The 16,585-nt window shown below is 40.9% G+C and overlaps 3 protein-coding genes across 5 annotated transcripts in view; 2 read left to right on the top strand and 1 right to left on the bottom strand.

The window, feature by feature from the left end:
* pitpnc1a (phosphatidylinositol transfer protein cytoplasmic 1a) overlaps positions 1 to 1,161 on the top strand; it is a 40,213-nt gene extending 39,052 nt beyond the window's left edge. Inside the window, exon 9 of the mRNA XM_040123643.1 lies at positions 851 to 1,161. Within this exon, the coding sequence (XP_039979577.1) occupies positions 851 to 1,161 (311 nt within the window). The remainder of the gene's footprint in view (positions 1 to 850) is intronic.
* Positions 1,162 to 3,345: 2,184 nt separating this feature from the next.
* slc25a19 (solute carrier family 25 member 19) lies at positions 3,346 to 9,457 on the bottom strand. Of its 2 annotated transcripts, none has more exons than XM_040158053.1 (7): positions 9,265 to 9,457; positions 6,497 to 6,657; positions 5,743 to 5,898; positions 5,475 to 5,645; positions 4,512 to 4,692; positions 4,268 to 4,398; positions 3,346 to 4,177 (listed from the first exon to the last, which is right to left on the bottom strand). In XM_040158053.1, the coding sequence occupies exons 2-7, from the start codon at positions 6,626 to 6,628 to the stop codon at positions 3,992 to 3,994; spliced, it is 957 nt and encodes a 318-aa protein (XP_040013987.1). In that variant the 5' UTR covers positions 6,629 to 6,657; positions 9,265 to 9,457; the 3' UTR covers positions 3,346 to 3,991. The 2 variants fall into 2 exon arrangements, with proteins under 2 accessions (XP_040013987.1, XP_040013978.1); XM_040158044.1 differs by lacking the exon at positions 9,265 to 9,457 and adding an exon at positions 7,879 to 8,082.
* Positions 8,268 to 16,329, top strand: mif4gdb (MIF4G domain containing b). 2 transcript variants are annotated; one of them, XM_040158077.1, is made up of 7 exons: positions 8,268 to 8,310; positions 9,748 to 10,129; positions 10,822 to 10,946; positions 11,060 to 11,169; positions 11,500 to 11,655; positions 12,186 to 12,278; positions 14,704 to 16,329. In XM_040158077.1, the coding sequence occupies exons 3-7, from the start codon at positions 10,868 to 10,870 to the stop codon at positions 14,929 to 14,931; spliced, it is 666 nt and encodes a 221-aa protein (XP_040014011.1). In that variant the 5' UTR covers positions 8,268 to 8,310; positions 9,748 to 10,129; positions 10,822 to 10,867; the 3' UTR covers positions 14,932 to 16,329. The 2 variants fall into 2 exon arrangements, with proteins under 2 accessions (XP_040014011.1, XP_040014004.1); XM_040158070.1 differs by lacking the exon at positions 8,268 to 8,310 and adding an exon at positions 8,871 to 9,658.
* The last annotated feature ends 256 nt before the right edge of the window (positions 16,330 to 16,585 follow it).

Raw genomic sequence — 16,585 nt, 5'->3', positions numbered from 1 at the left:
GGCCAGTCTTTCTTGAAGGTCATCTGCCTTTCCAGAGTCACCAATCTATCTTGGTTTCCATCCAGCCTTTTCTGGAAGTCACTGGTGCCCCAGGGGATTTACAATTAGATACATCTAGATGCTAACACCCTCAGTCACTTAATTATGACTGAAGCTTTTGGCCAGGAGAAGATGTTTTCAGGTGGCGTCAACATCTTCTCCTGGCCAAAAGCTTGTTTAACAGTGTTAGATCATTTTTTTCATAACCGTCAATGCTTAAGTTTCTTTGGTCAAGTTTGCATTTGTTCTCTACTCCCACTTGGAGAAGCACAAGCTGGATGTGTCAACATTTATCCATTACTTTTACTTATTTCAACTATTTATACATAGTTTTAGTTAACTTTTTACACCACTTACAGCTGACTGAGGTTGATGGGCAGCTTACTGTTTGTTTGTTTTTTTGTAAATAAAATAAAGATCAGAGTTACACTTATTTGTAATCCTTTGACTGTTTTTTTCTCTCACCAACACAAATATAACAAAATCAAGTAGCCCTGGTTGGGAATCACTTTTCTAGGATGTCCTATGACCTGACAAAAGTCATCATATGACCATATTTTTATTACCAACATTATTCCTTTTTTCTGCTCTTCTCATTAATTTACGCTGAAATAGCTGGAATATTTAATCAAGTATAATCATAGCCAATTACCATTTAATTTCCTGAATAATCAACTATTTTAATGATAATCATGAGACATTCGACAATGTTTCACTGCCTTCTGTAGGATTAAATTATGAACCTACTTTGTTATTCTCACAAAACAAACAGTTCTCTTTTTCTAAGTCTGTAAAACCTCCATCCCAACAGACATGACCATGGAGGAAGTAAGAGAGTATGAGCGTGCCACACAAGAAGCCACCAACCTGAAGATTGGCTCCTTCCCCCCTGCCATCTCCATCTCTGAGACCCCCCTGCCATCCAGCACCCGCAGCGGCCCTAACAGCGCCCCATCCACTCCCCTCTCCACCGAAGCCCCCGAGTTCCTGTCAGTGCCAAAGGAGCGTCCCAGGAAGAAGTCAGCTCCAGAGACCTTGACCCTGCCGGACCCAGGCCGCAGGGATTCAGTATTCAAACTGCCCAGCTTTTTCTCCTGGAACTCCAGTCCGCAGCCAGAATGAGAGCAGGGCTGTGCCACTGGTGAACGCCCGCGACCTGTGGATCAGTGGAGGATGCCTGCCCAGCACATCCCACAATACCCCCTCAGCCAGATGAAGTGAAGGAGACTTTTCACTGTCCTGGTGGTCCCAGCCATCTCAGCAGACTCGCCAGTGTTACAGCAAAGCCAATAGCTCTCAGCCTACCTTTACAGGTACAGACAGGCAGCCTGATCTCCACAGCAAAAAGTCCTGTGAGGTCTAAAGGTATAGTGCGTCCCATTGAGAGTTTAACAAAAGCAGCTGGAGGCTACTCATTCTTCTCTCCTCCTCAGAAACGGCCAGCCAGCCAGTACCATGCATCCGACAGTATGGAGTCAAATTAGTCAGATTGAGCATAGCGTACATTCCTGAAAATGTTTTATCCCATACAAACATCACCTTGTTTTCATCCAAGCTTAAGGTGTGTCGACAAGGTATGTTGAGATTCAGTCGCTGCACATACAGTAAACTTTACATGTACAAAATTTGTTTGTTTTTTTCCACTTTACCTTTAAACATCAGAGTCTCTGGCGTTGTTAACTAGAGCTTGTGGTTTGACATATCTATGTATGTGATGGGCACTTTCTTACAGATTCTTTTTGGCAACTGCATCAGTTAAGTATTATAGTTTTCACAGTGAGGTGTAAGGTGATTGTGTATTCTTGTATATACAGTACAGTATGAACATTAAATAACCAGTAAAATGTCGGTACTTCACAAAGAACATCATATTCAGTGATGCTACCTCTATGAAATTGTTTGTGTATTTTAAAGGACAGGACTATCTTCAGGTCTCTGTCTTCTTTTAAGTGCTTATATATTATAGTGAGTTCTTTCAGCCATGATGTCTGTAAATTACTTATGTAATCGCATGATGTTGACTGCAGAAGCTGCTTTTAAATATTTGTGAATTAAATGTTTTGTTTGTTATCTGGACCTCATACTTGATGTTGTGTTTTAACTGAGTTCTTACCGACTGGTATTCTGGTTTGTATGTTGTTTTTCTGCTTCCTTCATTTCAGCTGTATTAATATTTAGTCATACTGTTGATGGGTTTTGTATTCAGTAAACTGAATTAAATTAAATACTGTTGTATCCATAATTGTGTAAAGTTTCTTTGTTAGTATCATTTATCTGAATTGAATTAAAAGTAATAAGCAAGTAAAAATCATGAACTCATAACTTAAAGGTGCTATATTTAAGTTTTCTCTGCCGCCAAATGTGGTTTCTTGCCGGGAGCAGGTGATGATGATGGTGGTGATAATGGTCGCTTGCCAAGAGCTTCAGCCATTGTTGCGTTTACAAGAAGTTAGAAAACTCCCTCTGAGCAGTGCTGCTTTTTTTTACCCTCTCATGCTGAACTGAGGCCAGACTGGATGTTAGTGACTCACTGTCGCAAAGTAGTATTAGGGGATGGGGCTAGCTAGTTAGCATGCTAAATTTAGTAGAAGAAAAAGTAGTGACAGAAATGGAAGCAAAACCAGAGTTAACATTGGCGCTGCTTTCCACCGCTAGAGACAGCTCTTGGCAAGTAAAGGAAGTTTGATGCTGAACTCGCAACATTCGCCGAGTAGACTGCTTGGGTGTTTGGGGGCTCGCCGCAATCATGCATGTACCACAGTCAGGCAGTAAACTCATTGTTGGTTAGCCTGCGGACTTTGAAGACAGTGGCTGCTGCAGTTTAGTAAAGTTACACAACTTTTGGTGCCTGTTAGTGTTAATTGTTTTGCATTTTTATATCAATAGGTTTATCTCTATTGTCTCGTGCTACTGTCATGATACAACATACAGGTTTTGTATATTTACCACAACTAATACACGTGAAAATATGACATTCGATACATTTAGAGTTTAGAGGTCCGCACCCGGTATACGTAGTAAACAGCCACTGGAACATGCCGAAAGTATTTATAGCGCTCATGTTAAAAGAGTCACAGTTGAGGATAAAATTAAAAGATCAGTGACGGGGAAATAATGACTTGAATGTAATAAAGTTCACTCTCACTCATAACATAATCATCCTTCGTTACTGTATAGTCAATATGTTTTAAAAAACACAATTTTTCACACATGGCGGCACAAATATTCATGTAGCCTCTTGTCAACGGACAACGCACAACTCAGTCTTTCAAAAACTTTAAACTTTTATTTTACAAATAATGACCTCAAGTTACAGTAATGGACAGACATGTCGGCACAAATGCTATCCCTCTTAAGAGTTGAACTCTTAATCAGCAGTGCATTTGGTCTTTACCCAAGAGAATACTGTTTTGTCCACCAGGATACATAATATAGTCAATATATTATGTGTTCATGTTTTTCTCTTTGCACAATACCACCACACAACCCCAAAGCATTTTTTGCTGAATGCTCTTTTCCAAATTAATGACTGAACGTCATGAAAATGAGTCAACGACGGCAAAGTTGTGACTTGTTAATGTAAGTCAGAGCTTAAAATGTGCAAAATTCAGTATGAACAAAAAAAAAAAAAAAGTTATGACAATTATTGTGTCTTTGAAGAGCAAGCAACCATCCATAAAAAAAACCCCAGGATAACATATTAAATACTTTTTTTTTTAAATGCAATGCAAGTACAACACAAGGTCTAATGACAGCACAAAAACAAGTAAAATGAGGTTGTGTTTTCCCATCCTTATATGTAAACACAATAAAACCACCACCAAACATCAACCCAGTTGACCGATTTGTTAAGTGCAAAGAACAAGGCATAAGTGTATTTCTGATGTGCGTATTTATGCCATCCTTACTTTTTCCTTTCATCATCTTTCCTCTAGGTCTTTGGTGAGGTCTTTTATTCTCTTCCTCTCTCCTTCAGGTTACGCATGGCATTGAGGAAAAATTCATACCAAAAAAAGGTGAAGCCGGTGGACAGTGCGGCCTTCACGAGGCTGGGTGAGAGGCCTTTGAAGAAGCCACGGGCGCCCTCCTCTTTGGCTATTTGAACCATGCAGTCCACCAGGCCGCTATAACTCCGCACCTGCACATCAGACACAAAGATAATAATAATTAGACACCAGACCCAAAATGTGTGCTCCAAAGACGCGAAACATGTTGTAGAAGAGCTTACCTGTCCAAAGCGAAGTCTGGCTGCCTCGAAGCCCCCCACCTGCAGTCTCTTCTTGAAGAGGTCAAAGGGGTATGTGATTGTTTTGCTGATCATTCCAGCTCCACTGCCACAGACCAGGCTTCTCAGGTTTCCTTGAAGAGGGGGGGAAAAAAAAAAAAAAAAAAAAAAGTTACAGCACTTGGAACTGCAAATACTGCACACGTGCGCTCTAACGCGCAGGACCAAACGTTTGAGCTCCACTGACCCCCCGAGTTTCCAGCTTTGGGCGGTGGAGCCAACAGCTTTTTAAAGACATTGTAGAAGAAGAACTGCAGCCCAGCGTACGGAAACACCGCCATGAGTGTTGGAGACAGTCCACGATAAAAAGTCAGTACTCCCTCGGAGCGGCACATGCTAGACACGGCATGTCGCAGGTTCCTGTACACCTGAGAAGGGAAATGAAGCATAATACAGGGTATTCTGGTACATTCTGGTACTAGTGATCACAATTTTTCAGGTTTTTTTCCCAGTACATCCCAGCAGTAAATAACAATAATTAATTCAATTCATGCTACCGGGACACAGGTAAGCAGCATAAAATAGAAGGATGGATAAACCAGTTAAAAAGGATTCATTCATTTAAGTTTATTTAAAGTTTTGCTGAATAGGACTGAGATAGGTAGATAGTTAAACTACAGGGTGCCATGTTGGTGTAGTGGCCTAAGTTGTATACATCCCCCCTCAGTGTTTTCCATCTCTACTATCTGCTGTCAACAAAGGCTAAACATAGGCCCAAATAATTATCTAGAAAAAAAAAAAAAATGAATATCTCCGTCTGTGGGTAGTTGAGTCCAGCAAAGAAAAAAATGGACCACGCGACATTTCCTTTACTCGCTTTCATTTGGTGCACAGAAGGATTGTGATACTCGTCTTCACTAGTTTGATTTCCACTGACCTCCCGAGTTTCCAACTTTGGGAAGGGGGAGCCAAAAGCTTAAAAGACAATGCAGAATTGCTCAACTTTTGTTTTCTTATCCCCTGCTAAATTCACAGTGCCCATAAAGAACTGAACAGAGGGCCGGCTGTTTTTTTTTTTTCCCCTCAATAAAAATCAATTCATCAAATTAATCAGGAAAAAAAACTGTGACTGTGAGTTACCATAGTAAAATCTTCGCTACTATGGAAAACTTTCTGACAGCTACAGTACATCATGGGTGGCGTGTCCTACCTTGGGTTCTCCCTGAGCTGCAAAGCGTGTCCGCAGCGTGTCCAGGGGCTGGCAGGCCACTGTAGCAGTGCAGGCAGCCAGGCCACCGCATACAAAGTGAACTCCTGCTCTCTGGCTGTCATACGCTGTCGACACGTGGACCGCCTCGGTCAGACACTCAAAACTGGCAAACTGCAACGCACATGCACACACAAATCTTGCAAATACGGCCGTTCGTGTTTTCAGGAGCGCTCTGAGACGTTTGTTTGTGTGCGCGCGCAGGCACTACCTGGACAGCCCCGAAGCAGATGGACAGGAGCTGTGCCGGGATGTGGCCCTTCCAGAAAGCAGAGAGCCCCTCCTCGGAATGAATGCAGCGCGCTGCCTGAAATAAACCCCAGTACTTCCCCTCCGGCTTCTGTGAAGACACTCGCTCAATCTGCAGCTGTTGGGGGGGGGCAGAAATACTGATGAACACGCAGGCTTGTCGACGCAATCAATCAATCGCTCCTGCAAAGAAAACTAGTAGTAAAGTAGACTGTTACTACTTGTGTACCTCTACCAGGTTCCTCAAGGTTTTAGTGCAAAGGTATTCTGACAAGTCAGCGTAAACATAAACTCGGATAAACAGTCAAATAAATGCAATGCAAACACCATTAACGGCATATCTGGTTGCCATCATTTCTGACACAACTTCTGATGATTATTCGGTTGCTAAGATGAGACATTTAGCGCACGGATGCCAAACCAATCGACCACTGACGACAGATGTGCTTTAGAACTATAATATAACTTAATGTGAGGCTTGGAATAAAAATTGGTTGATATAGAAGACTATTTCCCATATCTGAACATGAAATATAATTTACAGTATTTGACTCTATTTCGTCGAAGTTTTGACATTTTCCTTGTCCATCCAAGTTACAGTGTTTTGCTTTGATTCAAACATGTTCAAAGTCAGCATGAATCCTCACCGAGCTCCCTGCACGCAGCAGTCAGTCCCAGCTGCTGCACAGCGAGCAGGTGCACCGCTACATCATTACCTGAAATCTGATTTTGAGGACGTCGAACGGGCTGACGAGGGCTCGAGTGACCATCCCAGCGGATGACCCAGCCAGGGCTGCCTGCTCCGGGCTGAGAGCTGCACCCTGAGCCCCGGGGTCATAGCCCACCATGTCTCCCCGACCTCAGGTTCCCGTTAGCACTGCAGACGGGGGAAAAAAAAAAAAAAAAAAATGAATCCTTTGTGTTGCACTGTTGGTTCCATTAAACTAAAGCTTTTATTAAGTGGTGAAACCCTGAACTATTCCGGTGCGGTGGATGACAAAAACCAGAATGGTAGTTCAGTTTTCATGTGATTAAGTTCACTAAAACGATTTTCTGATTTTTTCCAGTATCATACATCAGTGGTGGAAAAAGTATTCTGATCCTCTACCTAAGTAAAAGTAGCGAAAGCTTAAAAGTAGCGCTTTACAAGTTGAAGTCCTGCATTTAAAGTTTCTACTATATTAAAAGTCAGAGATATTAGCAACCAAATGTAGTCATAATGCATAATGGCCCCTTCCAGCATTGTATTATTATGTACATGTTATGTTATTGGATTATCATTGCCTATCATAGCAGGTCAATATAGTGCTGATGTGCACTGCTTTATATACTGCTGGATAGATCAGTCAATCACAAAGCATCACATTTTATAAAGTGATCACACAATCTAAATCTGCAATGAAAAAACAGCTGTCAGGTGCATGCAGCTGAGTAAAGCGTTTAAGATTTGGGCCTTGAGAAATGTACTGGAGAAGAAAATGCACACATTCAGGTAAAGTACAGGTATTTCAAAACTGGACCTGCGTTAAGTTGAGTGAATGGGTGTAGCTACTTTCAGCCGCCGTCATGCTGTACATGTTTACACAGAAATGCAATTCGTTTTGCTGCAGACATGAAAGTATGAAAATCGGATGCTGCGAATTCTGGACGATGATTCTTGGATCTGTTTTGAGATCAAATCTAAAAAGTAGGTTTCTGGACCTGGCTTACAGGCGAACTCGTGGTGCCTCGTGAGCCCCCGTAGCTGTGCGCCTGACACAAAATATGACCAATTTCATTTATTCTCATGCTTTTTTAAGAGTCGGAGCAGAAGTTAGTGGCACGTCATCTTTGATGGGCAACGTTTTGGATACTGTAGTTGACCCCAATGTTGCGAAGACATCGATATCTAGTCAAATGATCTAATTACCGGGACTATACTATGATATAATATTAACAGAAACAGGTATGGAATAGTATAGAGAGCAGATAACGTGCCACAGCATGTAGAGGACAAGCAGTGGGACCTTGAGACATAAGGGAAAAACAACAGAGCGGCTGCTTGCTTTCGTGCCGAGGCTCAGCGCTGCGGCTTGGACACGGGTGGACAAGCGCTTACCTCAAAGTAGAACAACAATCCGTCATAAATACGACTAACGCGGGAGGACTCGGACCCGGACAAGCTCAGCCCAACACTCTCAGGACAGCAGGTCCCAGTCGCGCGCGATGCACCGCGGCTATTACGTCCAGGTCACATAGAGGGTAACGTCTCCTCCCGTCAAAGAAGCAATACTTCGGCAAGATGTTTCACCGCGTCAACGCCCATCGCATGCGTATAGTCACAGAACACCCGCCCCTCTGGCTTAAAAATCTTATTTTGAACGTCACTACCGGAAGTACAACTTTCTGCCTGGCTTGACGAGTAGAATAACGATGCGTAAACACCGCCCTCCCTGTGGTCACAGTGCGTAACTACACCTGCGTGTACTAATCTCATCCGCCGAATTGGTTTAGCAGTAAAACTTTTTGGCAAACCAACTTTTAAATTAAGGTATTTTAATGAATTATTCTGATATTTCGTTTGCACATTATCCAACATAACATTATTTGAAATGAATAAGTGGACATGATTCCAACTGCTGTAATTGATGGTGAAAAAGCCCTACACTTGATAAACACGTGCTTCTTTGGCTTTTATGATGTGTGTAGCGCAAAACTAAAAAGGTACTTTTTTATAAATAAATCTTTTTGTCATTTTGGCAAAAATTTCACAATTTCGAATACTGCGTTCAAACCATTCAGCAATCTACCGACACAATACCTCAACCTATCAAGACAGATAATATAATTGTCTTTTTTTTATTTTGTGTTTATTTTATTTTTAGTATTTATTTATTATAATTATTGTTGTTTTTTATGTTTTATCTACCCTTTAACCAGTGTTGTATTTATGTGGTTATTCTTCATAACACCTTTACCAATGAAATTCAAAAAAAAAAACAAAACAAACAAACTTATTTTGAATGTGTTAACCGGAAGTCTTATTATGTTGTAGTTGCTCACTGTGACCGCAAGATGGCGTCAGCATATTCACTAACTCGGCAGCTGAATTACAAAACTCAGTGGGAAAGTCAAATGAGAAAGTAAATTACGTAGAGACAAACCTAAAGTTTGCTTTCAAAATATTATTAAATGACATCTGGTGTATTTTTACTGGCAGCAAGTTTGCTTTGGTCCCAGTTTGTTTCTCCAATTATCATCATTTTTCATGTGAAGGGCTTAAATTAAGTGCTGCACTCATATCGCAGAGGCAATGTGCTGTTTTATCGAAGCTAATCAGAATAAAGGAAGGCAGCGCATTTATCGACATACCATGTCGCGTGGCGCCATGCGACTATAACCGCCCTCTAGCGGTCACAGCCGGTAAAAACCACACCATCAACACCAAGCTAAACACCATTAAGCGCCGTGATAAAACCGCGGATTTAACCAAGTGAATACTTACGGCTGAATCAAAGGATCCGCAGACAGACGCAGCAGGGTCTGTAGTTAATGTGCCTGGTTAGTGAGATTTAACTTGAGAATATCTGATCGTTTCGGTGCGTATAGTGTTGTATTTGTATGCCGTGTTGGTGGCATTAGAGTGGACTGAACAGGTCAGCTGCAGCACCATGGTAATATGGAGCGATTCAGTGAAACCTGGTCTGCTGACTCAAGAATAATTAGGCAAGGGGGGGGGGTATCACATTCATGGGGATCCCTGTACATTCGGGTGTTCTGGGAAACGAGAGCGTAGACAAAAAGGCATAGTATGGAAAAAAGGGTAAATCAACAGTGGCAACAGCACTGGGCTGGCGCCATATAAGGGACCCATTTACACTCAACCCAGGACAGAGTGGGTATGTTTACATCGTAGAAAAACATCCATCTATGCCACGAGGCCGCGACAATTGACAACAAATAATCTTAATATCCTTATATCATGCAGGAAACAGGAAAGACAAGAAATTATGGAAAATACGGCGGGTGGAGGACAACGTTGGTGCGGAGACAGTGTTCAAGGGAGGAAATGGTTATCTCGTGTTTTTTAGGGTGAGTGGAGTGGACAGGCGGCTTAAAAAAAAAAGAAAAGAAAAGAATGGACACTGAGGGAGAATATAAACTGAAGGTGGCAGTAATGCAACGACGCGGATGCCAACTGCGGTAAAACTTCAAAGAAGAAGAGGAGGAGGAAGACGAGGAGGAAGAAGACGAAGGAGGCAGGGATTCATCTTGGCGTGACACTTCAGCTTTGAAAGGCTGTGTCTGCTTAACGTCTACATCCACCCCGGGAGAGACCAGCGTAGATGTGAAGAATTGACGTGAAACAGGTACGTTTTCGCACCTTACCATCGCCATGTAAGTGATCTGCCTTTGCTACTCTCTCAATGTGTAGTTTTCACGTTTTTGTTTGTTTTGGCGGGCGGCTGAAACGTAAATGTGGGATGGGTATAAAACTTGACGCTAACTCGCATTAACAGGCACGCTAGCTAATTCACTCTCGGTTAACGGTTTCTATCAGTGTCTTTACAGGACAACTAAACTGTGTTAACGTTACATTTACACTCGTTAACCCAAAGAGACCAAAATAACGTTACCCAAGTTGAGCTAACGTTAACGCTACATGCAGTTGGCTACTTGTAGTGGCTGCGTGGCTAACACATTGGTGTTCAATATATCGCTACACAGGAAAGCATACTTTGTTCTTGTGTTGTGAGTTAAATCTATTGATTTGGGGTTTTGAGTGACCTTTTAGTTGACCCGAGTTTGCCGGTGTAATCCCTCCTATCCCTCAGTGAATGAGCTGTGGGGAGCAGCCGGTTTGATGACAGTACAGGATTTCGTGGTTATTGTTGTCCCACAAATTGTCCTCTGGTCTCCGTCTGTAATATAATGTGTGCCCCAGGCCTGGAGCAGAGCCTTAATCTGTGTTTGGGAGAGCTTGTATTTCCTTTGAAAACACCTGTCATACGTTTGGCTGTTCCAAAGCGCAAAACTAAAACGTGTCGTCGGATCTTCACAGCTTGACAGGACAGCTCTCAGGTCTAATTTGAGTGCTACCGTCTATAATGGAAAACTCCACTGAAGACTACAGGATCCAGTCTTTTGACCAGGACACACAGGTGTTGCTGAAAACAGCCTTGAAAGGTCAGCTTTTTTCTTTCTTTCTTTTTTTCTAACTGTACTCTTCTCTGCATTCATTGTGTGGATGATGAGCATCTCAAACAATCCTTTTGTAAACACATTTTTGTTTCTTTCAGATCCAGGTGCAGTGAACCTGGAGAAGGTCTCCAACATCATTGTGGATCAGTCTTTGAAGGACCAGGTTTTCAGCAAAGAGGCCGGACGCATCTGCTACACCATTGTGCAGGTTCATACTCGCAGCAGTTTGAGGGGCTGTTCTCCGTGTTAGCTTGTTTACAGCAGTGCATTAGCTAAGACACTGAGCGCCATTGAGGCAGAGGGATTTAAGAAACTAGAACAAGACTTAAACATCTGATTGAGCCTCTTTGAACCAAATTCATAATCCTCTTAACTCATCAATGCCTAACTGGTAGATCACATTCGAGCAATGGGAGGCTTTTAAGCCATTGTACCTACACCGCTGTGTTTCCTGACTTTTTGTCCATACTTCACCCGATATTATCTGACTCTCTCTCTCTGTCTCTCTCCCTCCCTCGCTCTTGGTCACGCCACGCAGGCCGAGGCCAAGCAGAGCAATGGAAACGTGTTCAGGAGAAACTTGTTGAACCGACTGCAGCAGGAGTTCAAGGGCCGCGAGGAGACCCGGGGCCGCTCGCTGCAGGAGTGGGTGTGCTACGTCACGTTCATCTGTAACATCTTTGACTACCTCAAAGTAAGTAAGAGCCAGAGAGTTGTCAGATGTTGTCATGTCTTAATCCTGAATAAAAAGCAGCATTGTTAATTTACTCTGGATCAAAGCCTCTGTCAAATGCCTTCTGTGTATTTTCTGTATCTAGCTGTCACATCGTGATGTCTTTGATTACAACTTGTGGTCAATGTAGCAGGTTTAAATTTCCTAAAACTTCTCAAAACCACTGACACTGATGTGCTCCCGTCAGTGCTTCATATTTAACACCTCGCTTGTACAGAAAGGAAATGAGCCTGGAGGGTGTGGCCCCAGCACCCTTCAACATCAACAGGAGGCTGACTCAGGTTTCATCCTGTATAATGGCCTGTTGTTTAGCTCTGTCAGTTTACTCAGGTGGCTTTTGTAGTGACAGCCGATGTTCATTCTTCACTTGTGTGAAAAGGGAAAGCATAGGCAAGGACTTAATGCAGTTGCCTCAGTGAGAGTTGTGCTCTTTTTAATATTATTAACAGTCAGCTGCTGTCAACACTCTCTATGTATATGTTGACATTTAGGTGAACGACATGCCGATGGTGGCCCTGGTCCATCCTGTCTATGACTGTCTGATGAGGCTGGCCCAACCGGATGCTCTAATGAATGAGGAAGAGGTGAGGAAGAGCATGTGGTTATTTCTTCTTTTGTTATATACATTTTATTAGGTAAAATCATTAAATTCCTCTAAATCGACTCACTTTTTCTCTGTAGCACTTGTTTTGTTTTTGTTTTTGTTTTTTTGGACCTAACGCTTGTATATCATACATGAGAACTACTGTTCCTTTTTGTTATAAGAACAGTATTGATATTAATAGATATTATGCTAGTTGAAAAATTTGTCCCATCTGAAAGGTGCCCTGTGAAGTTTTGCTGGGAAAAAATCAAACAAATTATGTTTACATTCAGTATTGGAGGCATTTTCATCCTTGAGTTCTAACAAACATCATAGTTGTTTTGTTTTTTTTCTTTCTCATCAAACCTCTGTAAAGCTGATTTTACTTAAGTTTGATTCCAGTGTGGTTTACATCTATGTTTATTAACTTGCTGTCTTCTTCTTCCCTGCCTTTGTTGGCACATCTCTGCATTTCTTGGTGCATTACCGCCTCCTGTAGTTCAGTTGAATAGTGTGAAAAAAGGGGACCCGCTCGTAGAAAAACTGCAGAGCACGACTAGTGCTCAAAAACTCCACATGGAACCTTTTAGTATTGATGAGCAATCTTTTTTAAAAATATTTATTTATTTATTTATTTATTTTTTATTTATTTTATTTTTTTTGGCCAGTGAGGTGAGAGATTCAGTGCAAGTCCATCAAAATCAAACTGTGGTCGTCCCCAGGACACCGTGCTGTATTCACCAAACATATTTGACTGTCTTGTCTATATACAGTCCGTTGATCAGTCATGTGACTGATAAATCACCAAGGACATCGTCCAGAAATTATATCTACAAGACAGTTATTTTTAGTGGATACAAAAATTACAAGACAGATTTAAATAAGGGCATTACATCACAACCTTCGAATTACAAGCTTCCGAGTGGTTCAAAGTTTTTAACATCCTGATATACAACAAAGTTCCCTTTTCTTTGATGTTATGTATTCTGCTAATAGGGAGCCTGTTATTTGTACCTTCACATTTTTTAAATGGGGTTTTTTAGAGCAGGGGTTTTGCAACTTGAACCCTTTTTAATACCAAGAACTCGTTTTTCACTTCGAATTATTTTGTTAACCAAGACAAAAAAAAACTACGGTTTTCTTGAAAGAAGTTGACATTCTAGGCTTAACGGCTCCACGCTGGCGAAAGCCGTGGCCAGGGCTTTGTGTTTTTGGGTTGTCTGTCCGTCTGTCTCATTCTCGTGAACACAATATCTCAGGAACGCCTTGAGGGAATTTTTTTTCAAATTTGGCACAAACATTCACTTGGATTCGAAGATGAACTGATTGGATTTTTGGAGGTCAAAGGTCAAGGTCACTGTGACCTCACAAAAAACTCAAGAATTCATACGTTAATTATGATTAAAATATACTTTTTTAAAAAATAAAATTTATTCAAATTCCTCACTTCATATATTATGTGAGTCTGGACAGACATGGATGTAAACTGCAAGTTGACTGGTTGGCAAAGGCGTACAACCACGAGGCGGTAATTCTAGTACTTTGTTTCCATACACAAAATCAGTTTTAAGTTTTACGTGAAACTATGATAGAACACGTTTTGGCACAGACAACAATTCAGCAACATGCTTTATTTTAGATACTAAAACATTTTGTCAAATCAAAGACTTTAAATGATAGTCATATTAAATATCCAGCCATAATTGCTGTCATCTCTAAACTTTGTCAGTAGTTTAAGTGATTATCATCAACTCAAACTACAAATTCAAAGAAGACTTAAAAAAAAAAAAAGACATTCAACTTACATTCAACCTACAAAAAATATTAAAAACTTGTCAAAGAATATTTTCATGTCAGAACGTTAAAAGGTCACTATGTGATATTCCAACCATCTTTCCAGAATATTCTTTAGGAAATATAGTCTTTCATCTGAAGCCATTCATGGGTAAAAAGATTGAATATCCCCATGTTCAATACAAGGCATCAAAAGAGCTGAATAAAAATGTGTTTATTCAGACGCATTTGCTGACTAAAGCAGGGTGCGCTGGAGAAGAGCTGTGCAATGTGTTTTTAATTTTGAGGAGTATTTATAATGTCCAACATATGAGAGGAATTCTCAGGAAATTGCAAACTCCACGCATGAAGCCCCCAAGTCAGCCCTGGTGTTATATCTACAATATAATACCGGACACACATTCTGTTGTAATATTTTGACTCGGTTCCACATTGTTTATGTTGTAAATATTAACAAATGTGTGCACAAGCGTATAAGTATTTTTGTAATTCACATCCTTTTGTTTTTGTGGAATTTTTAAGTGTCATATCAGGCTTAAAGTCATCAAATTTCATGAGAGAATGCAGTTAAAGAAGTCAGACCTTAAAGAGTCAGTGTGTAGCTGAGATGTCTCCTCCGCCTCCCCCTGCAGGTGGACTGCCTGGTGCTGCAGCTTCATCGCATTGGCGAGCAGCTGGAGAAAGTGAACGGCCAGCGGATGGACGAGCTGTTCTTCCTGCTGCGGGACGGCTTCCTGCTCCAGGAGGGCCTCACCTCAATGGCCCGTCTGCTGCTGCTGGAGATCCTGGAGTTCAGGGCTGGAGGTTGGATGCTTAGCAGCACTGCCCACAAGTACTACTACAGTGAAATTGCAGACTAGGGCGGTTGCAAGGACGAGGGTGCCGAGCAGCTTCTTTTTCTTTCTTTTTTTTATTTTTTTTGCAGCTGCGTTAGGAAACCTTTTAAGCACCTTGGACCTTGGACACCTGTGCTCAGTCGCCACTGAGTGTGAAACCAGCAGTTTCATGACGGAGTGTGACATCTTCCAGGTAAAAACGTGGCGGACTTGTGAAGATGGCGGCACATAAAGTGTAAAAAGACTTTGATTTTGTTGGATTCTTCCCTATGTTTGATAATATTACTGACACATGGTGCCGTGGATGTGGAACGTGCAATAGTTCACAAGGAGCTGAAGTTCAGTTAACGAGGTTTAGCCACATTCAGGTACACTTTGTTTAAAAGGAATTTGTTTTAAAGGTTGATTACAGCTAGAGAAGCTGAAGTTTTCTTTTCTTTTTTTTTTTTTTTTTTTTTTTTTTTTTAAATCTTTCTGGCATTCCTGTTTTTGAAAAAACATTTCAACTTATTTTACCAAATCTAAAGGAGTTGGAAAAGACATTCCAGTCAGATGCAAGCCGATTTGCTCTTTGCTTTACCTTTTTTAATGTTGTTAAATAAATAAATATTAATAATATTTTAATTAAATATTTTAGTGTAGAATTTAATTTAATAAGGTTTGAATTGCAGTTCAGAGGAATTTTCTGCCTAATTTACCCTGTAGGATTCCTGTGTTACTGTTTCTTTGCAACTAGGTATGTGACGCTCAGATGAAACACTGTGTCTTAATTCAGGGATTTTCTTTTCTTTCTTTTTTTGTTACAGCTCAACTTCTAAATAAAAGACCAAGAGATGGGTTACATTTCATATTTAAATTGTTTCTACAGATAAATGGGTCAAATATTTAATTGATTTCTGGATTCACAAGTTCCGTTTGTAAACAAGTCGTGCCAATGTAATATGCACAGGATCATCCAATACAGCTGACTTGACAGAGCTTAAACTCTTAATTTTTAGCCGAGGTGCTAGAGGAGTAGCTGTTTTCCTCCCGTCACGTATACGCAGGTCATATGAGTATAAAACTGGCAGAAAAGTGTTTTGCATTTGAATTCAGGTTCCACCAGCACTGGCAACACTATGTAGCTGAACTCAAGTTTTACGTTTGAGTCTGTTGTCACCTTTTGTTTATTGTACTCAGTGATGGCTCTAAAGTCTTCGACCAAACCTGTGCCTTGGAATCGGACAGACACAAGCATAGGACCAACGTCATGTGGTTAACTATTACACCTCTGTGAAATGTCATGATTTTGAAAACCCTGTATCTGTAAAATGTAAATAAGTAAAGCTTAATATAAAGTTAACGCTCACAGCAGTCAGACAATGAAACCAAACATGATGAATTCCCAGAAAAGAATCCTCAGTGTTTTTAAAAAAAAAAAAATGAATTATAAAAAGCTCTTAAGAGCTAAGCGAAACATTAACCATGGAAACCCCAGCCATTGTCAGGATTTAGGAAATTTTTGTATAATGTCTCACTGAATCCTTTTTTCTAGTACTGTTTGAAGATTTACGTATTTGTCACTACATTCAGACCAGAAACAAAGAGGTTATGATGTATTGAACTGATCCTAAAAAGTTAAATTGACTAAATGCGATTAGAAAATACCAAGTTCGAATGCTGTAGAAAAAATAAAGTC

This window comes from Xiphias gladius, chromosome 3 (genome assembly GCF_016859285.1).
Source record: "Xiphias gladius isolate SHS-SW01 ecotype Sanya breed wild chromosome 3, ASM1685928v1, whole genome shotgun sequence".
NCBI classification, from domain to species: domain Eukaryota; kingdom Metazoa; phylum Chordata; class Actinopteri; order Istiophoriformes; family Xiphiidae; genus Xiphias; species Xiphias gladius.
The sequence above is the reverse complement of the archived record's forward strand: the minus strand, read 5'-3'. Positions and strand labels throughout refer to the sequence as shown.